Raw genomic sequence first — 21,731 nt, 5'->3', positions numbered from 1 at the left:
TTTTTTATTTCACCTTTATTTAACCAGGTAGGCTAGTTGAGAACAAGTTCTCATTTGCAACTGCGACCTGGCCAAGATAAAGCATAGCAGTGTGAACAGACAACACAGAGTTACACATGGAGTAAACAATAAACAAGTCAATAACATGGTAGAAAAAAAGAGAATCTATATACAATGTGTGCAAAGATGCTGGAGGAAACGGGTACAAAAATATCTATATCCACAGCAAAACGAGTCCTATATTGACATAACCTGAAAGGCCGTTCAGCAAGGAAGAAGCCACTGCTCCAAAACCACCATTAAAAAAGCCACGGTTTGCAACTGCACATGGGGACAAAGATTGTCATTTTTGAAGAAATGTCCTCTGGTCTGATTAACAAAAATAGAACTGTTTGGCCATAATTGTTATGTTTGGAGGACAAAGGGGGAGGCTTGCAAGCCGAAGAACACCATCCCAATCATGAAGCACGTTAGTGGCAGCATCATGTTGTGGGGGGTGCTTTGCTGCAGGAGGGACTGGTGCACTTCACAAAATAGATGGCATCATGAGGCAGGAAAATTGTGGATATATTGAAGCAACATCTCAAGACATTAGTCAGGAAGTTAAAGCTTGGTCGCAAATGGGTCTTCCAAATGGACAATGACCCCAAGCATACTTCCAAAGTTGTGGCAAAATGGCTTAAGGACAACAAAGTCAAGGTATTGGAGTCACAAAGCCCTGATCATCACAAAGCCCTGACCTCAATCCTATAGAAAATGTGTTTGCGGAACTGAAAAAGCGTGTGCAAGCAAGGAGGCCTACAAACCTGACGCAGTTACACCAGCTCTGTCAGGTGGAATGGGCCAAAATTCACCCAACTTATTATGGGAAGCTTGTGGAAGGCTACCCGAAACGTTTGACCCAAGTTAAACAATTTAAAGGCAATGCTACCGAATACTAATTGAGTGTATGTAAACTTCTGACCCACTAGGAATGTGATTAAATAAATAAAAGCTGAAATAAACCATTCTCTCTACTATTATTCTGACATTTCACATTCTTAAAATAAAGTGGTGATCCTAACTGACCTAAGACAGGGAATTTTTACTAGGATTAAATGTCAGGATTTGTGAAATGCTGAGTTTAAATGTATTTGGCTAAGGTGTATATAAACTTCCGACTTCAACTGTAACTATAAGCCAGAGAGAGCAAGTAGCTAGATAATTTGAAACCACAGAGGCAGTCCAAGACGGGTTTATGTTGGGATTAACTAGACAACTCCAGCTTGTGTCATCACTGATGTCACATTCCTTAGGTATCCAAGCTTAGTAAACACAACTGGTTCGCTCTGTTTCCATAGCGATAAAGTTTCAGGTTTCACGTTGAGTAGAGTTACTCTCTTCCAGGGGACTGTTGGTTTCAAGGTAGCTCACCGAGTCGTTTTCATTTGGTAAATTGTATTTCTTTGCCTTTTCAAAGACTAAACAGTAGCTTTGGATCAAATCCAGAACTTGTTCTTTCTCAGTGGAAAGGGGGTTCAATTTCCCCCTTGAGTACATTAGCTTGATTAACCAAATGGACGGTGACGAGTAGGACCACAGTGATGCCCTTATCCCCTAAATCGTTGACGACAGTCACAAATGGCACACTATTCCCTGTATAGTGCACTATGTGGTCAAAAGTTGTGCAATATATTGGGATTATGGTACCGTTAGAGACGTACCCTTCCAGCTTCCAAACCGTAGCTAAGCATATCCCGCTGTTCTGCGAGGTGAAAGGATATATTCCATTTAGTTGTAAGAGGGGCAGGGCCATCACATCGAGAGTGAGTGTGATTGGCTTTCATCTACTGTACTGCCCTCTAAGTGAAGGTGACCTCACTCTGCACCAGCTTGACCTTTTTATATGATGTAAACGGTGTGCGTGTTTAGTATGCATGTTTAGTCTGTGTGTTTGGTGAGTGTGAGCGAGAGAGAGCGTGTGGGTGTGCGTCTCTGTTTGTGTGTGCGTATACCAAAGCCTTAAGAGGAGAGATTTACATGCTGATCTTCATTTGTCAGACTGGCGTTGTGTCCTGGGACCCAATACGTTCTACCCGGTGCCCCGCATGACCGCCAGGCTGATTGTCATTGGAAAAATAATGAAACGGTCCGTGGCTGGCTGCTGCAACGCTGCCTATGTGTCCCAAATGGCACCCTATTCCCTATATAGTGTGCACTACCAGGACCCTGGTCAAAGCAAAGTACTGCACTATATAGGGAATAGGGTGCTATTTGGGCTGCAGACTGAAACACCTACTGAGGGCCACCACAGCTGACGTAGTGAACCTGTCACCAATGTATCAGTAATTAATGTCACCACTCAATAAAGGGAAGTTGTTTCTGGAATGAATACGGGCGACGTGTTCCCTCCCACCTTTCCAAATTGAATTATCAGCCATACCTGTAGCTCACCCACTGTGATGTTCTATCAGCTGGGACAGATCCTCGGTGGTGAGAGGATAAATGGCCGTGGTCGGTGGATCGGTTACAAGCTCACAGCATGGACTGGAGCCCCTCGTATTGACTGTTAGCTTTGGAACTGCCACATTAAACATACAACCAATCCAAGACAGAGGAGGGAAGATGTTGGCCTTGATATTTGCCTTCCCACGTGTACAGCTTCGCCTCAAGATGGATGAAGTAGTAACGTTCGTTTGCTTTTTGTGAATAAGTAGAGTTTTTTCACAGTCGTTTTGATTGACTTCTGATCTCATAGGAGCATGACATTCTCTTAACATCTCCTGTTATTTAGTGTCATGTTTTGGCTGTGCCAATATGATATACTACAGTCTAATTTGGACTACTGCCTTTCTTCATTCAGTCCAAGAGAAATGGACACTCCATAGTTAGCTTAACATGACATCATTCATATGTAGCCACACCAGTTCCTTCTGATCATCTACAGTTGAATTTGGAAGTTTACATACACCTTAGCCAAATACAGTTTTTCACAATTCCTGGCATTTAATCCTAGTAAAAATTCCCTGTTTTAGGTCAGTTGGGATCACCACTTTATTTTAAGAATGTGAAATGTCAGAATAATAGTAGAGTGATTTATTTCAGCTTTAATTTTTTTCATCACATTCTCAGTGGGTCAGAAGTTTACATACACTCAATTAGTATTTGGTAGCATTGCCTTTAAATTATTTAACTTGAGTCATACGTTTCGGGTAGACTTCCACAAGCTTCCTACAATAAGTTGGGTGAATTTTGGCCCATTCCTCCTGACAGAGCTGATGTAACTGAGTCAAGTTTGTAGGCCTCCTTGCTCGCACACGCTTTTTCAGTTCTGCCCACAAATTTTCTAGAAGATGGAGGTCAGGACTTTGTGATGGCCACTCCAATACCTTGACTTTGTTGTCCTTAAGCCATTTTGCCACAACTTTGGAAGTATGCTTGGGGTCGTTGTCCATGTGGAAGACCCATTTGCGACCAAGCTTTAACTTCCTGACTGATGTCTTGAGATGTTGCTTCAATATATCCACATAATTTTCCTGCCTCATGATATAATCTATTTTGTGAAGTGCACCAGTCCCTCTTGCAGCAAAGCACCCCCACAACATGATGCTGCCACTCCCTTGCTTCAGGATTGGGATGGTGTTCTTCGGCTTGCAAGCTTCCCCCTTTTTCCTCTAAACATAACGATGGTCATTATGGCTAAACAGTTCTATTTTTGTTTCATCAGACCAGAGGATATTTCTCCAAAAAGTACAATCTTTGTCCACATTTGCAGTTGCAAAACATAGTCTGGCTTTTTTAGGGCGGCTTCCGTGCTGTGCGGCCTTTCAGGTCATGTCAATATAGGACTCGTTTTACTGTGGATATAGATACTTTTGTACCTGTTTCCTCCAGCATCTTCACAAGGTCCTCTGTTGTTGTTCTGGGATTGATTTACACTTTTCGCACACCAAAGTACGTTCATCTCTATGAGACAGAACGCGTCTCCTTCCTGAGCGGTATGACAGCTGCGTGGTCCCATGGTGTTTATACTTGCGTACTATTGTTTGTACAGATGAACGTGGTACCTTCAGGCGTTTTGAAATTGCTTCCAAGGATGAACCAGACTTTTGGAGGTCTACAATTTATTTCCTAAGGTCTTTGCTGAGTTCTTTTGATTTTCCCATGATGTCAAGCATAGAGGCACTGAGTTTGAAGGTAGGCCTTGAAATACATCCACAGGTACACCTCTAATTGACTCAAATAGTGTCAAATAGCCTATCAGAAGCTTCTAAAGCCCAGGAGTGGTTGAAAAACAAGTTTTAATGACTCCAACCTAAGTGTATGTAAACTTCTGACCTCAACTGTACATTGTTGCTTGGCTAATTATGTGTGTCTGGGACATTGAATAATGCTCTAAACCCTGTGTGGAAATTAACAATTACTCCTCCCATTGCCTTCCATTGCCTCTGCTACTTACCTCCATCTTTGTTAAGGCAGCTTCTCTCTCCTTCATTTGCCAGGCCTGTCAGCAGGTTAATTGCTTTCCCTGGCCTGTGACCAGCTTGGATGTGTTTTCACACTCCATGATCATCTTCACTCGCAAAGATGGTGCAGAATGCGATTGCCAGGTCAAAAGAGGAAATTACGGAAATTCTTTAGTTTCACAATGGGGTTTAGATAACGGTTTGGCCGGCTAGGATTTGAATGGAGACCGTCCACGTTTCTCAAGGCTCCTTGTCAAAATCTTGTCTCGTTCTATTGCTTTGAGAAACCATGTTTTGGAGCTATGTGATGTAGTTTTTGAGGCATTGGCCGGCTGTTTTCAGGCATTCTTCTTTTTCGTCGTCGGGGAGAATATCTGTTAACACAATGAAAGCCCCCTGGGTGCTGTTTCATCACACCTCACTCCTCAGAATCTTTCCTGTCTGTGGCTTGCCTGGTTCAAGCTAAACTGCTTTCTGGTATTTTCTGAAGAACATTAGAATGAGTTCAATTACTAGTTCAATTCACATTTTGCTGGTGTCAAACTGAGACCCAGTCTTGATACAAAGTAACCTAGAAATCCTCTATTGCACCATTTAAGTCTTTGTCCTTTTATATCATCCTCCTCCTCAGGCTCCTCTTTCCTCCCTCCCTTGTTCCCATTAGTAGCATTAACAGTCCGTGTTCAGCTCCCTCTTTCTTTAGCAGACTGACCTCTCCTCCCCTCTTCTCTAATCTCCTCTCCAAGCCAGTCAGACGAGCTAATCTCCCTTCTCACTCCTTTGTTAAAGAACACTTTCCTCTATTTCCTACTGTGATGTCACAGTGGGCCTGGGCTTTCCTATTCTTTCTTTCCTTCCATTTTTCCCCTCTTAAATGTAAATTTGGGACCCAATTTTGTTATTTTATTCAATTCAGTCTGGTATGAGAACGGTAGCCCTTATCTGCGAAAGCAGGGTGTCTGCGGAAAGCTAAGTATCTTGGCTATTGATTGGTGCCTTAAAATCTTTGGTGTGACTTACTACCACATTTCAAGATGGATGCTTCCTTCATTCCGGTTAGCGTTGTGAAGCACAAACGAAATAAACACGGAATACGTTGATAGACACCGAAAGCCGGAACTCCACACATCATAAGGATGTCTTATTTGTCTGCATGTGATCTACCGTTATTGATCACCAGCCCCGAGAGTCAAAATGTTTATTTTACATAACGTTTTCACCAAACAGCAAACATCTTACGAGGTAAGGTTTGATTTGGTCAGTGTTTGAGCTATAGCAACATGAGGGGTGTCAACTTAACCCTTAGGTTGGATGGAACACTGAGTGACTATCTTTGCGCATCAAAAATATGACGTCGCCTGGTTACGCGCTGTAGGCATCCGTTACACATGGGATTGGCTACTATGGCACCTTGACAGTCTTGTAACCAATGAGATAAGCTTTCCAGGGATATGCAGTTGACCTGGGTGGTACAAAGCAAGGCCTAGAACCTTTTATGCGTAATGTGCACTGTTGCTGCCTGCACTGTTGCTGCCTGGCTCAGAGAGGAGATGCACTGAGCACGCTACATTACATTGTAAACAGATTTCATCGCTTCAATTGAATCTCTTTAATAAATGGATCGCTGGTCACTAATCAATGTTTACATATCTTGCATTACTCATCTCATATGTATATACTGTATTTTATACCATATATTGATTGCATCTTGCCTATGCTGCTCTGTCATTGCTCATCCATCTATTTATATGTATATATTCTTATTCCATTTCTTTACTTAGATTTGTTTGTATTAGGTAGTTGTTGTGGAATTGTTAGATTACATGTTAGATATTGCTGCACTGTCGGGAACTAGAAGCACAAGCATTTCTTTACACTCGTAATAACATCTGCTAACCATGGTGTATGAGACCAATACAATTTGATTTGATTAAAGATGGGGGCATGGTACCATTAAGAGGCTAATCTCCCTTCTCACTCCTTTGTTAAAGAACACTTTCCTCTATTTCCTACTGTGATGTCACAGTGGGCCTGGGCTTTCCTATTCTATCTTTCCTTCCATTCTTTCTCTCAGGCAGTGACTCATGCAGTCGTTCTTGGTCCAGTCAGGAGAAATAACTGTGCAATTTGTTCACCTCTCTGTGACATGGTTAGGATGCACGGACAGGTCATTCTTAGCCTGCCAGGTGTTTTACATCACAGGAACTTAAAAGAAGCCTTGAACGCACAGAAAAGCTGATACTGTGAGATGTCAGAACTTGTAAAACCATTACTAGAGGGACTCAATGAATACAACAAAGAGCTGCGGTTTTTATGTGTAAGTTCATGTTTAAGTTGTTATTCAGCACTGTCCACACTTTGGTTAACACTTTTTATAAGCCATAAAATGCACTGCAGCTGCAATGAATGACTATAGCAAAGCCGCTAATAATAACAACGCAAGCTTATCTTTTTTTAATATCGAGGAATATTTAACTTAACTTTATCTGGTCGTTGGATTAACAACATGAATTGTTGCATGAGGGAGAAATAATGCAGTGTGACTTGAGTTTCACCATCAGCTGGAAGATTGTCCCCCTCATCAGAGGGAGAGACGGTGAGTCGGGTGAGAGGCAACCTCACCGCTGCTCCCTCCCACCCCTGACCATCAGATGCAGGCCATCAGTCCAGTAAAAAAATAAAAATAGAATTATACTGAACTAAAATAGAAACACAACATGTAAAGTTTTGGTTTCATGATCTGAAATAAAAGATCCCCGAAATGTTTAATATGCACAAAAAGCTTATTTCTCTCATATTTTGTCCACACATTTGTTTACATGCCTGTTAGTGAGCATTTATCCTTTGTCAAGATAATCTACCTGACAGGTGTGGCATATCAAAAAGCTGATTAAACAGCATGATCATTACACCTTCTGCTGGGGACAATAGAAGGCCACTCTAAAATACACAGTTTTGTCACACAGCACAATGCCCCAGATGTCTCAAGTTTTGAGGGGGCTTGCAAGACTGCAGGAATGTCCACTAGAGCTGTTGCCAGATAATTTATTGTTTGTTTCTCTACCATAAGCCACCTCTAACTTCGTTTTAGAGAATTTGGCAGTACTTCCAACCGGCCTCACAACCGCAGACCACGTGTAACCACGCCAGCCCAGGACCTCCACATCCAAATTATATATGGTATATTCCTTAAAAAAAAGTTTTACCCATTTTTCTCCCCTATTTCATGATATCCAATTGGTAGTTAGTCTTGTCCCATCGCTGATACGGACTCGGGAGAGGCGAAGGTCGAGAGCCGTGCATCCCCCGAAACACGACCCTGCCAAGCCACACTGTTCGCTTAACCCAGAAGCCAGCCGCACCAATGTGTCAGCGTGCATGCGCCCGGCCCGCCACAGGAGTCGCAAGAGCGCGATGGGATAAGGACATCCAAACCCTCCCCTAACCTGGACAACGCTGGGCCAAACCCTCCCCTAACCTGGACAACGCTGGGCCAAACCCTCCCCTAACCTGGACAACGCTGGGCCAATTGTGCGCCGTCTCCCGGTCGCGGCCGGCTGCGACACAGACCGGGATCGAACCCGGATCTGTAGTGGCGCCTCTAGCACTGCGATGCAGTGCCTTAGACTGCCGCGCCACTCAGGAGGCCCCATATTGTATATCCCTAGCAACTAGCATGCAGTTGTCATTAGAGTCAAAGTAGGAAAGGTCGGTAATAGCCCGGTATTCAAACTCCGGGGACGCGGATTATGTACTGATAATTTAAAAAAAGGGTGGTGGGGTGGGGGTGGTAATAGATTTAGAACACTGTCGGGCAAGTCAAAGTGACAATTCCAATCAGGCAAACCAAGATGTGACAAATTATGAGATTCATCTTACAAATCAGGAAATGCATTATTTTAAATGAGTAGCTATGATGAGCTGTCATATGTCTGACATCACATGCTCTTTACACTGATTGTGTCTATCTGTATTCATGATCAGTTAGAGAATTGCCTACTTTCATCACCCAGTGCTAGAAATGATTTATGATAATAACAATAGCTAAATTCAAATCAGTATGACAACACCCCACCCTCCAAGTGTGTCTCGGGAGTTGGGATATGCCGAAACACATTTCTAATTCACACATGCGTATCAATACACACTTGTACATGTCTGAAATAGGACAAACATAAGTACCCACCAAATGTTAGTATTCTAATTAAGAGGGCTCTCCAGGGGGTGGTGCGATCTGCCCAACGCATCACCTGGGGCAAACTACCTGCCCTCCAGGACAACAACCACCCGACCCACTGCCTGTTCACCCCACTATCATCCAGAAGGCGAGGTCAGTACAGGTGCGTCAAAGCTGGGACCGAGAGACTGAAAAACAGCTTCTATCTCAAGGCCATCAGACTGTTAAACAGCCATCACTAGCTCATGAGGCTGCTGCCCTATATACATAGACTTTAATGTTTACATATTTTGCAGCATTCAGCTCATATGTATATACTGTATTCTATTTTACTGTATCTTAGTCTCTGCCGCTCTGACATTGCTCGTCCAAATATTGATATATTCTTAATTCCATTCCTTTACTTAGATTTGTGTGTATTGTTGTGAAATTGTTAGATATTACTTGTTTGACATTGCTGCACTGTTGGCGCTAGAAACACAAGCATTACGCTACACCTGCAATAACATCTGCTAAACACTCGTATGTGACCAATACATTTTGATTTGAGATAAATATGGTCATTAGTATATCTGTAAAATCTAAAGAACAGCTCGAACATCTCATCTGAATTATGAACACTGTCCAAAGAAACTTTCCTGTGTCTGTCTGGCTCTGTTCTGCTCTTCTCTTTTCTGCTTTGCTCTGCTTCTGTTATTTTCTGCTCTGTTAGGCTCTGTTCTAATTACTTTCTCCATGTTTCTCTAATTTTGTCAGAGTTTTGGACACTATTTTGGTTGACCTGAAAGGGTGGGTGGGTGGAATGTGTGTGTTTGTGGGTCGTGGGTGGGTGTGGGTCGTGTGTGGGTGTAAAAAGTTAACTACATCTTGGGAGATAGTATCTGTATAGTCTTCTGTGTCATTTGGCTTTCTGACTCACTGTCACCTCTGAGTTGAACACTTCCAGAACTTCTGTCAGTACGCCTGCAGTGTTGATGCTGCGCAGTTTTCCATTAGCAATCAGTCAATAGGATATGTGGAGAGTAGGTATGATATAAACATCCAGTTCACCTAGAAAATTGGAGGCCTCTCACTCTTCAGTGTTGTGACTGCAAAATATTAGTTGAATGTGTGGCGTATATCGTATTAAACAGGTCTACAATATAGTTAATATTGTGTATTTGATTTAAATAATGAAAGTATTACTATTGATATAATACATATCAAGGGGATTAAAAGGAGAGTTTCAGATGAATTATTTTCAAATGAAGTCTCTCTTCCTTTTTTAAATTTCCCAGTTAGAATGGGTCAGTGCAGATGTCAGCTTCTGTTCACACTCTGACAGCAGTTCATGTCAAAATTCTAGTAGTCCAAGTCCTCTGGATGAAGCTCCAGTCTGCACAAAGACGGATAAAAATAACAATGTTTTGTGGGAAAATGTCAAGTGGAGCCAAAAGCCCTCACAAGGTGAAACTAGCCACGAATGGGCACCCGTTTATAGTACCGGAGTTCTCCAGTAGCTTGTTTATTTTTTTCTGTGATGTCATATTGTTCTCTATCATTGTTCAGGTGAGATTAACTTCAGGGTTTTGTTCAGTAGAGCACACTTATTGGACAAATCCATGAAGTCCCTCCCTGTTTGTCTGTTTTCTTCCGTTTGGGCAGAATGAACACAACCCAGATGTTCTATTCTGGGATGGTCTATACAGACTGGCAGTTATCACCTTTTCTGTGAGAACTAACCCCTTTTATACCCTGCTTCATAATCCCTGGATTATATTCCATAACTGTATCACCACCCTGAATATTTACCACTTTCTATAACTAGAGATGTCAATGTCACTCCAATAGACCGAGCCTTTCCAACTGCTGTCTTCATCAGTGGAGGCTCCACAGAGGAGGAAGGGGAGGACCATCCTCCTCAGTAAATTTCATGTAAAAAAATTAAATGAAATTTAACATTAAAAAAGGTAACATTTTTAGATAAAACTATACTAAACATATTCATCACCAAATAATTGATTTAAACACACTGTTTTGCAATGGTCTACAGTAGCCTCAACAGCAGTCTCAGCTAGTTTCTGTCCTCCTCTGGGTACATTGACTTCAATACAAAACCTAGGAGGCTCATGATTGTTACCCGCTTCCATAGACGCGCACAGTAATTATTATTGCACTGCAGTACATAAAATGTGGTGAGTAGTTGATTCAAAGAGAGAAAGACAATAGTTGAACAGTTTTGAACAAATTAATTTTTTCCAAAATCAAGGAGAAGGAAGAGCGAGAGCTATATTCGGTGAGAGCATCAATATATATATATATATATATATATACAGTGATCCCTCGCCACTTCGCGGTTCACTTATCGCGGATTCGCTATTTCGCGGATTTTCATAATGCATTTTTTTTTTTTTTTGGTGCATTGTGCTCTGCATTCTGATTCGCTAAAAACTCACTCCCGCTTCTTGTATCAAAACATGCTACGAATTGTGCTATCATTTTGTCGTCTCGTGCAGTTATGTGTACGTACATAAAACAGCTTGGCAAATTTACATTAAGTTGGCCAAATTATCTTGTAATTTCGAACATCTCCTAAACCCATAATGTCGACGAAACGGCCTACACGTGAGTCACTGTATTTGTATACATGTAATAGTTGCTAATTGTAAAAAAAAAAAAAGTTTTCTATTTCGCGGATTTCACTTATCGCGGGTCATTTTCGGAACGTAACCCCCGCGATAAACGAGGGATTACTACACCCGGCTCAAACAGAGAGGGATGCTATGCTAGCTAGCTGGCTATGGTTATCAAACACTGGAACTTTTCCAAGTCAAGGTAAGCTTTTGGTTTTATTAATTTATTGCCCCCGGGCCCAGCCCGTGTAACTGCTTTCTGACTGTACACTGTACTGCATGATTGTAGTGGGTTTACTAACGTGTTAATTCTAGTAGCTATGTTGACTATGACATGACAACAATGTAGGCTGTGTGTAGCGGTTAGCGGTCATGATATGTAAGTTTGGCTTGTAAAGTTTTTTTTGCCTGGTCACAGACAGCTGATGTGTTGTGCACTGAAGTCCACAAGCGAAGGGAAAAGGTGAGAGGAGGAGAGTGTGCAGATATTTGCGAGAAGGAAATATATATACAAGGAGCGAAGTGATCATGGTATTTTTGTGACAGCTATGAAAGTGAACTGTGTTTGCGTGTGATCAGGGGTGTATTCATTCCGCCGATTCTGTTGAAAAACATTTCTTAAACGGAAGCAAACAGAACGAAATGGGGATAAACATACCTAAATGTGTCCAATAGAAACTCGTTTGCAACTGTTGGACAAATGATTACACCCTAGATCAGCTAGATGCAGGCAAGAGTGTGCAAAACGGTATTGAATGTGTCACTCACTGTCTCACCTTGATTACTCAAAATTCTCTCGACCTGCGCACCTACTTTCATTCGTAGGCTAGGTTGTAGCAACCTCATGAACCTCATGATTTGTACAGGGAAAATTCAAGTATCATATAGTAGCCTAAGCCTATTGATGTTACATTGAGCTGGGTGAATAGAATATGAATGACAGTCATCCAATATGCAGTCATAGAAATATAAGGCCACGCTGAATCAAAATAATCGTCCTCCCTCATCTTAAATGGCACCAACCACCACTGGTCATCGTCTAGGTCACATCTTGAGTTTTTCTTCTCTTTTTGATTGAGGTTAATGCAAGTGCTCTCAGAGGATGGTAGTGGTTGAGCGATCACATCTTATGTGGCTGGTACAAAGAAAGACAAGTGTAGTTTAGCCACTTCAGAGTTACCTTGGCTCAGGTTGATATTAATTTCATGCCGGCAACGTCTTTTTCTCCTTCATTTGTCCCGGCTTGCTGTGTCTGATTTGATGTCTGTGTCTGATATGCTGTGTATTGATGTCTGTTTCTGTTATGGTGTGTGTGTCTGGGTGCGCTTTTCCACTGCGGCGGTTCTGTGACGAAATTGCCCTTCAGAGCTGTAGGGTTTAGGAATGACCTCTCTCAGGCCCCTCCAACGAAGTTCAAAGGTCACCTCAAGCTCAACCGGTTTCTTTCAGTGGAATTCAATGTTTATTTTCCAAATACCCCATGTTTTATGGTTCCCCTTGAGATGTACTGTAGCCAGCCAGTGATTTCTACAACAGGTTACCTTCATCCTTCACTGCTTAATGTGCACTCACATCAATACACACCATATTAAACATACAGACATCAATACACACGCATATTAAACATACAGACATCAATACACATCATATTAGACACGCAGACATCAATACACACCATAATTAAACATACGACATCAATATACACCATATTAAACACGCAGACATCAAATACACACCATATAGACACGCAGACATAAATACACACCATATTAACACTACAGACATCAATACACATCATATTAGACACGCAGACATAAAATACACCCATATTAAACATACAGACTCAATACACACCATATTAAACATACAGACATCAATACACATCATATTAGACACGCAGACATCAATACACATCATATTAGACGCAGACAATCATATCACACCATATTAAACACGCACAGACTCAATACACACCAATTTAGACACGCAGACATCAAACACACCATATTAAACACGCAGACATCAATACACACCATATTAAACATACAGACATCAATACACACCATATTAGACACGCAGACATAAATACACATCATATTAAACATACAGACATCAATATACACCATATTAAACACGCAGACATCAATACACACCATATTAGACACGCAGACATAAATACACACCATATTAAACATACAGACATCAATACACATCATATTAGACACGCAGACATAAATACACACCATATTAAACATACAGACATCAATACACACCATATTAAACATACAGACATCAATACCATCATATTAGACACGCAGACATCAATACACATCATATTAGACACGCAGCCATCAATACACACATATTAAACACGCAGACATCAATACACCATATTAAACATACAGACATCAATACACCCATATTAGACACGCAGCATAAATACACATCATATTAAACAAGCAGACATCAATACACACCATATTTGACATTCAGACATCTGTAGAGGTTGAATAGGCTAGTAATAGGGTTGCAAAATTTCGGCGGATAATTTTAGAGAGGGTCCAGATTGTCTAGCCCAGCTGATTTGTAGGGATCCAGATTTTGCATCAGCTGTCTGGATTTGGGTGAAGGAGAAGCGGGGGGGGGGGGGGGGTTGCTGCAGGGGTGCAGAGCTGGGTAGGGGTGGGGTCAGGATAGGGTTTAGCCAGGTGGAAAGCATGGCCAGCCGTAGAAAATGCTTATTGAAATGATCGATTATCATAGATTTATCGGTGGTGACAGTGTTTCCTATCCTCAGTGCAGTGGGCTGCTGGGAGGAGGTGCTCTTATTCTCCATGGACTTTACAGTGTCCCAGAACATTTTGGAATTAGTGTTACAGGAAGAACATTTCTGTTTGAAAAAGCTAGCCTTAGCTTTCCTGACTGATTGAGTATATTGGTTCCTGACTTCCCTGAAAAGTTGCATATTGCGGGTGCTATTCGATGCTAATGCAGAACGCCAAAGGATGTTTTTGGGCAGTCAAGTCTTGGGTGAACCAAGGGCTATATCTGTTCTTAGTTCTACATTTTTTTGATTGGGGCATGCTTATTTAAGATAGAGAGGAAAGCACTTTTGAAGAGCAACCAGGCATACTCTACTGACGGGGTGAGGTCAATATCCATCCAGGATACCCGGTCGATTAGAAAGGCCTGCTCGCTGAAGTGTTTTAGGGAGCGTTTGACAGTGATGACGGGTGGTCGTTTGACCGCAGACCCATTACGCACGCAGGCAATGAGGCAGTGATCGCTGAGATCCTGGTTGAAGACAGCAGAGGTGTATTTAGAGGGCAAGTTGGTCAGGATGATATCTAAGAGGGTGCCCATGATTACAGATTTAGTGTTGTACCTGGTAGGTTCCTTGATAATTGTTGGTTAAGGGCTTGGTTAAGGGCTTGTAAGTAAGCAATTCACTGTAAGGTGAAAGTTGTATTCGGCGCATGTGTCAAATAAAATTTGATTTAATACAGGGTTTACTGACGACAGCCTGGGACTGTTTGGATGCAAACAGGAGGTCACCATCAACACGTTGTGTAAAATCGAGTAATGTGTTGCTTTTCCGTCTGTGTGAAGGATAGACCTGAGACTGATCTCTGCTCTCTCATCCAGAGTTTCCTCAATGTGTTGCTTCTTGTCTCAGAACTGTTGGGCTCTGTCATTTCATATGGAGGGAATGGTGAAATGGAGAGAACTTTGCCCGGGTTTCACCGAGAAGAATTGTATTTCTTCAATGGAATCTTCTCAATCGTATAAATTACAGCTATTTGTTATTGACTGCAGAGGGTAGGCAACATTCCCCTACGCTCATATACAGGAAGTCTTCAGGTCTAAGCCAGTTTTCCTCCTCTCTCCTGCTCTTCTTCTCTCTCTGATGTAATGCCTGGCGAGGCTGGCTGGCTGGCAGAGACCTCTTTAGTGCTGTGACCTCTTTAGTGTCTGTCTGAATGACATGACAATGGCTGTAACGTATGTCTCTTTCCCGCTGTTCTGTTCCTGTCATCACATCATCTACAGAGGAAACACTGAGCCTAATGAGGAGGGTATGTAAATGGGGCTCATCAGTAGCATGATGGCTAATGTGGACGGCTGCCAACATTACTGTTGGCGTGGGGGTTGTAAATTACAGTTAGTATAATGGGGTGGAGAAGGAAAGATGACACTGTTACTGCTACGAGGATGGTGGTGGGAGATGTTACTCTTAAATTCACTAACCCCAGGTGTAAAATAGTAAATAATGGCTACTTCTCAAGGTATTATACTGTCGAGGAGTAAAACAAGGTTTTCCACTATCGGCATATCTATTTATTATGACCATTGAAATGTTAGCTATTAAAATCAGATCCAATACTCCTCAGTTTCACTGAGTTGTGTGACAAAACTGCACATTTTAGAGTGGCCTTTAATTTCCCGGGCACAAGGTGCACCTGTGTAATGATCATAGTTTGGGAGTAACGGATCCATCACATGTAAGGGATTACAAAAAAGTAACAAAATGTTGTAATCAGATTACAGATACTTTTGAAAAACCTAGATTACTTTGAGGATTACTTTTAAATTCAGTAAGGGTGTTTGCGAAAAAAAATATTGGAATTTTCTCAACCAGCTTCATGACGTAGTCACCTGGAATGCATTTCAATTTAAAGGCCTTGTTAAAAGTTAACTTGTGAAATTTCTTTGCTTCTGAATGCATTTGAGCTAATCAGTTATGTTGTGGCAATTTACATTCTTTAAATGTAACCCTTATTTAACTAGACAAGTCAGTTAGGAACAAATTGTTATTTACAATGACGGCCTAGGAACAGTGGGTTAACTGCCTTGTTCAGGGGCAGAACGGCAGATTTTTACCTTGTCAGCTCGGGGATTCGATCTAGCTACCTTATGATTACTGGCCCAACACTCGGGGCGGCTACCTGCCGCCCCAAGGTAGGGGTTGATATACAGAAGATAGCCCTATTTGGTAAAATGCCAAGTCCCTATTATGGAAAGAACAGCTCAAATAAGCAAAGATAAACATGAAGGTCAGTCAATCCGGAAAATGTAAAGAACCTTTAAAGTTTCTTCAAGTGTAGTCGTAAAAACAATCAAGCGCTGTGATGAAACTGGCTCTCATGAGGACCGCCACAGGAAAGAAAGACCCAGTGTTACCTCTGCTGCAGAGGATAAGTTCATTAGAGTTACCAGCCTCAGAAATTGCAGCCCAAATAAATGCTTCAGAGTTCAAGTAGCAGACACATCTCAACATGAACTGTTCAGAGGAGACTGTGTGAATCAGACCTTCATGGTCGAAATGCTGCAAAGAAACCACTACTAAAGGACACCAATAAGAAGAAGAGACTTGCGTGAGCCAAGAAACACAAGCAATGGACATTAGATTGGTGGAAATCTGTCCTTTGGTCTGATGAGTCCAAATGTGAGATTTTTGGTTCCAACCGCCGTGTCTTTGTGAGACGCAGAGTAGGTGAACGGATGATCTTCACATGTGTGGTTCCCACCGTGAAGCATTGAGGAGGTGGTGTCGGTGTGCTTTGCTGGTGACACTGTCTGTGCTTTATTTAGAGTTCAAGGCACACTTAGCCAGCATGGCTACCACAGCATTCTGCAGGGATACGCCATTCCATCTGGTTTGCGCGTAGTGGGACAATCATTTGTTTTTCAACAGGACAATGACCCAAAACACCCCTCCAGTCTGTGTAACTGCTATTTGATCAAGGACAGGGATGGAGTGCTTCATCAGATGACCTGGCCTCCACAATCAACCCAATTGAGATGGTTTGGGTTGAGTTGGGCCGCAGAGTGAAGGAAAAGCGGCCAACAATTGCTCAGCATATGTGGGAACTCCTTCAATACTGTTGGAAAAGCATTCCAGCTGAAGCTGGTTGAGAGAATGCCAAGAGTGTGCAAAGCTGTCAAGGCAAAGGGTTGCTACTTTGAAGAATCTAAAATTGATTTTGAGTTGTTTTTTGGTTACTACATGAATCCATATGTGTTATTTCATATTTTTGATGTCTTCACTATCTATAATGTCAAATAGTCAAAATAAAGAAAACCCTTAAATGAGGAGGTTTGTCCAAACTTTTGACTGATATTGTATATACAACCATCCCAGCTTTGTGGATTTTGCTGCGAAGAGACAATCATTAGATCACTTGTTTTGGTACTGCCCATATGTAGCTTGTTTTTGGTCTCAGGTTCAGGATTGTATGAAGAATTGCAACATTTACTTGGAGCTAACCCTGCAAATAGCACTGGTGTTACCCCAGGAAATCTTAAGTTTTATTACAAACAGCCGGGAGGAACTATTCGATATAAGAGCAACGTCAACTTACCAACATTACGACCAGGAATACGACTTTCCCGAAGCGGATCCTCTGTTTGGTCTACCACCCAGGACAATTGATCAGATCCCAGTCAGCGACCTAAAACAACGGCGCCGCAGAAGAAGCGGCCTTCTGGTCAGGCTCCGTAGACGGGCACATCGCGCACCGCTCCCGAGTTTACTACTCGCCAACGTCCAGTCTCTTGACAACAAGGTAGACGAATTCCGAGCAAGGGTTGCCTTCCAGAGAGACATCAGAGATTGTAACGTTCTTTGTTTCATGGAAACGTGGCTCACTCGAGACACGCTATCGGGGTCGGTACAGCCACCTGGTTTCTTCACGCATCGCGCCGACAGAAACAAACATCTCTCTGGTAAGAAGAAGGGCGGGGGGGTATGCCTTATGTTTAACGAGACGTGGTGTGATCATAACAACATACAGGAACTCAAGTCCTTTTGCTCACCTCACCTAGAACTCCTTACAATCAAATGTCGACTGCATTATCTACCAAGAAAATGCTCTTCGGTTATAATCACAGCCGTATATATCCCCCCCAAGCAGACACATCGATGGCCCTGAATGAATTGGACTCTATGTAAACTAGAAACCACATCCTGAGGCTGCATTCATTGTAGCTGGGGATTTTAACAAGGCTAATCTGAAAACAAGACTCCCTAAATCGCGGACCACAATGTCCTGCTCCCAGACAAACTAAACCACTTTTTCCCTCGCTTTGAGGACATTACAGTGCCAACGACACGGCCCGCTACCAAAACCTGCGGGCTCTCCTTCACCGCAGCCAACGTGAGTAAAGCATTTAATCGTGGTAACCCTCGCAAGGCTGCAGGCCCAGACGGCATCCCCAGCCGCGTCCTCAGAGCATGCGCAGACCAGCTGGCTGGTGTGTTTACGGACATATTCAATCAATCCTTATCCCAGGCTGCTTTCACATGCTTCAAGAGGGCCACCATTGTTCCAGTTCCCAAGAAAGCTAAGGTAACTGAGCTAAATGACTATCGCCCCGTAGCACTCACCTCCGTCATCATGAAGGGCTTTGAGAGACTAGTCAATGACCATATCACCTCCACCCTACCTGACACCCTAGACCCACTCCAATTTGCTTACCGCTCCAATAGTCCACAGATGACGCAATCGCAATCACACTGCACACTGCACACTGCCCTAACCCATCTGGACAAGAGGAATACCTATGTAAGAATGCTGTTCATTGAATACAGCTCAGCATTTAACACCATAGTACCCTCCAAACTCGTCATTAAGCTTGAGACCCTGGTCTCGACGCCGCCTGTGCAACTGGGTTCATTGGACTTTCTGACGGGCCGCCCCCAGGTGGTGAGTGGTAGGAAACAACACTCCACCGCTGATACTCAAACTGGGGCCCACACAGGGTGCGCTTCTCAGCCCTCTACTGTACTCCTGTTCACCATGACTGCGTGGCATGACATGCTTCCAATTTCCATCATCAAGTTTGCAGACAAACCACTTTACAGTGGGTAGGCTTGATTACAACAACGACAGACAGCCTACAGGGAGGAGTTGAGGGCTCTGGGAGTGTTGGTGTCAGGAAAATAAACCTTCTCACTCAACGTCAACAAAACAAAGAAGATGATTGTAGGACTTCCAGGGAAAACAGCAGGAGCACCCCCCCGCCCCCCCCCAATCCATGGGACAGTAGTGGAGAAGGTGGAGAGTTAAGTTCCTCGGCGTACACATCACGGACAAACTGAAATGGTCCACCCACACAGACAGCGTGGTGAAGAAGGCACAGCAGCGCCTCTTCAACCTCAGGAGGCTGAAGAAATTTGGCTTGTCACCCAAAACACTCACAAACTTTTACAGATGCACAATCGAGAGCATCCTGTCAGGCTGTATCACTGCCTGGTACGGCACCCTCAACCGCAAGGCTCTCCAGACGGTAGTGAGGTCTGCACAACGCATCACCGGGGGCAAACTACCTGCCCTCCAGGACACCTACAACACCCGATGTCACAGGAAAGCCAAAAAGATCAAGGTACAGGTGCATCAAAGCAGGGACCGAGAGACTGAAAAACAGCTTCTATCTCAAGGCCATCAGACTGTTAAACAGCCACCACTAACATTGAGTGGCTGCTACCAACATACTGACTCAATCTCTAGCCACTTTAATAATGAAAAATGTATGTAATAAATGTATCACTAGTCACTAAACTATGCCACTTTAAACTATGACACTTTATATAATGTTTACATACCCTACACTACTCATCTCATATGTATATACTGTACTCTATACCATCTACTGCATCTTGCCTATGCCGTTTGGCTAACGCTCATATTCTAATTAATTCCTTTACACTTGTGTATGTATAAGGTAGTTGTGAAATTGTTATATTACTTGTTAGATATTACTGCATGGTCGGATCTAGAAGCACAAGCATTTCGCTACACTTGCATTAATATCTGCTAACCATGTGTATGTGACCAATACATTTTGATTTGGTGGGTGATTTTGAAAAGTCATAGTCAATTGATCAATATTATAATAAGTCTCTCAGTAAAAATGTTCCCCTTTAATTTACAATCTGTAGAAGCAATGAGAATAGAAATGTTCAGAACTTTTGTGAAACATTACATTGCAGTTGAAAAATATATGGCAATTAGAATAAATAATAATTATTCAGACAATTATATTGATAGGACCCACAATCTATTTGCAATATTTAAGCTACTCTAACAAAACAGAAAGGTTGAAAAGCAAAGGTATTACTGGTACTATTAAGATGGGGTGAAACAGTCTGTTGCTTTTCTAGTTTTAACTCTCCAATTACAAGTACACCATATTTTCATTTGCCCCAATCTGTTAATTCAGTCCAATCTTTTCCAGAGTCAGTTCTAGATACATCTGAATGAGCAACTGACATCATGAGCACCTATTAACAAAACAACAACAGATGATATAGAATAAGGCCTGGTACTTCAGTGTGATGTATTTATGAGTCACTGTATGGTTTGTGTCCCCAGATGAAGTGGGCGCTGCAGACACCGAGGAGGCGGTTGTGGACCATAGCTATGTAAAGAAGAAGCTGGAGCATGGACTCACTCGAATCTGGCAGGTCAGAACACAAGCTTTCTTCGCTCTGGCCCTCTCGCTCCCTCTCGCTCCCTCTCGCTCCCTCTCCTCTCTCGCTCTCTCTCGCCCCACATCTCACTCTCTCGCTTTCTCTTGCCCCCCCACATCTCACTCTCTCTCGCTCTCTCGCCTCCCCCCTGTGTGTTGTGTGTTGGTGTTGTGTGTGTGTGTGTGTGGTGTGTGTGTGGTGTGTTTACAGAGGACACAGAAAGGATGGGGGAGAAAGAGAACAAGCCAAATCAGATCGAAAGAAACACAAATGCGAGGGGGGAAAAATATTTGCCAGTTGCTCCTGAATAGTTCAAGTCTCTAATTAACCCCATAGAAGTTAACTTCACAGCCATGTGGCCCTGAGACTGATCCCTGAGGAACCCCTATTCTCTCTCCCCACTGACCCTGTAAGGAACAGCCGACCCAGAAACCCGATTCCTTAATTGACAAGCTTGTAAAGCAGCCTGATTACGACCCTGTTCTGTTGGCAGAACAAGCAGATTCATTGATGCCCACATAATTTCCTCTCCGCTTTGGTGGTTGTTCATTTAAAACAAGGGGTTTCCATGGACTGGGGGACAGAGGGAGAGCTTGAGGTTTCGGTCCCTGTCGTTCAAAACAATTAGTGCTAATGAGGATGTGGTCGAGAAACATAATTACTAGAATCGGGTACCCCATTCAATTCCATTATTTATATTTCTATGCTAGGCGTCGTTACCTGCTGATAAACGTCAAGACCACGTGGAAGTCGTCATTATTGAAGTTAGACATATCTGTACCCAAGCGATAGGCTTTCACTTTCAGCTGGACTTCTCTGTAGGAAGAGAGGGGAGGAAGAATTTAGACTATATTTAACGATTAGACTATCTCCAGAGACTTTATTGTTGGGTGGAAGAGATACTTGTTAGGAAATGTGGGGGGGCGAGAGAGAGCGGGATGGTGGGGGGCGAGAGAGAGCGAGATGTGGGGGGGCGAGAGAGAAGAGCGAGATGGTGGGGGGGCGAGAGAGAGCGAGATGTGAGT

The 21,731-nt window shown here is 42.8% G+C and overlaps 1 protein-coding gene across 1 annotated transcript in view; it reads left to right on the top strand.

Moving 5' to 3' along the window:
* The window catches only part of LOC112068437 (syndetin-like), a 54,750-nt gene extending 33,522 nt beyond the window's left edge, over positions 1-21,228 (top strand). The window contains exons 5-6 of the mRNA XM_070438155.1: positions 20,609-20,700; positions 21,121-21,228. Coding sequence (XP_070294256.1) covers positions 20,609-20,700; positions 21,121-21,228 — 200 coding nt within the window. The remainder of the gene's footprint in view (positions 1-20,608; positions 20,701-21,120) is intronic.
* The last annotated feature ends 503 nt before the right edge of the window (positions 21,229-21,731 follow it).

This window comes from Salvelinus sp. IW2-2015, unplaced genomic scaffold (assembly GCF_002910315.2).
Source record: "Salvelinus sp. IW2-2015 unplaced genomic scaffold, ASM291031v2 Un_scaffold515, whole genome shotgun sequence".
NCBI lineage: Eukaryota > Metazoa > Chordata > Actinopteri > Salmoniformes > Salmonidae > Salvelinus > Salvelinus sp. IW2-2015.
This window is presented reverse-complemented; position numbering and strand designations above follow the sequence as displayed.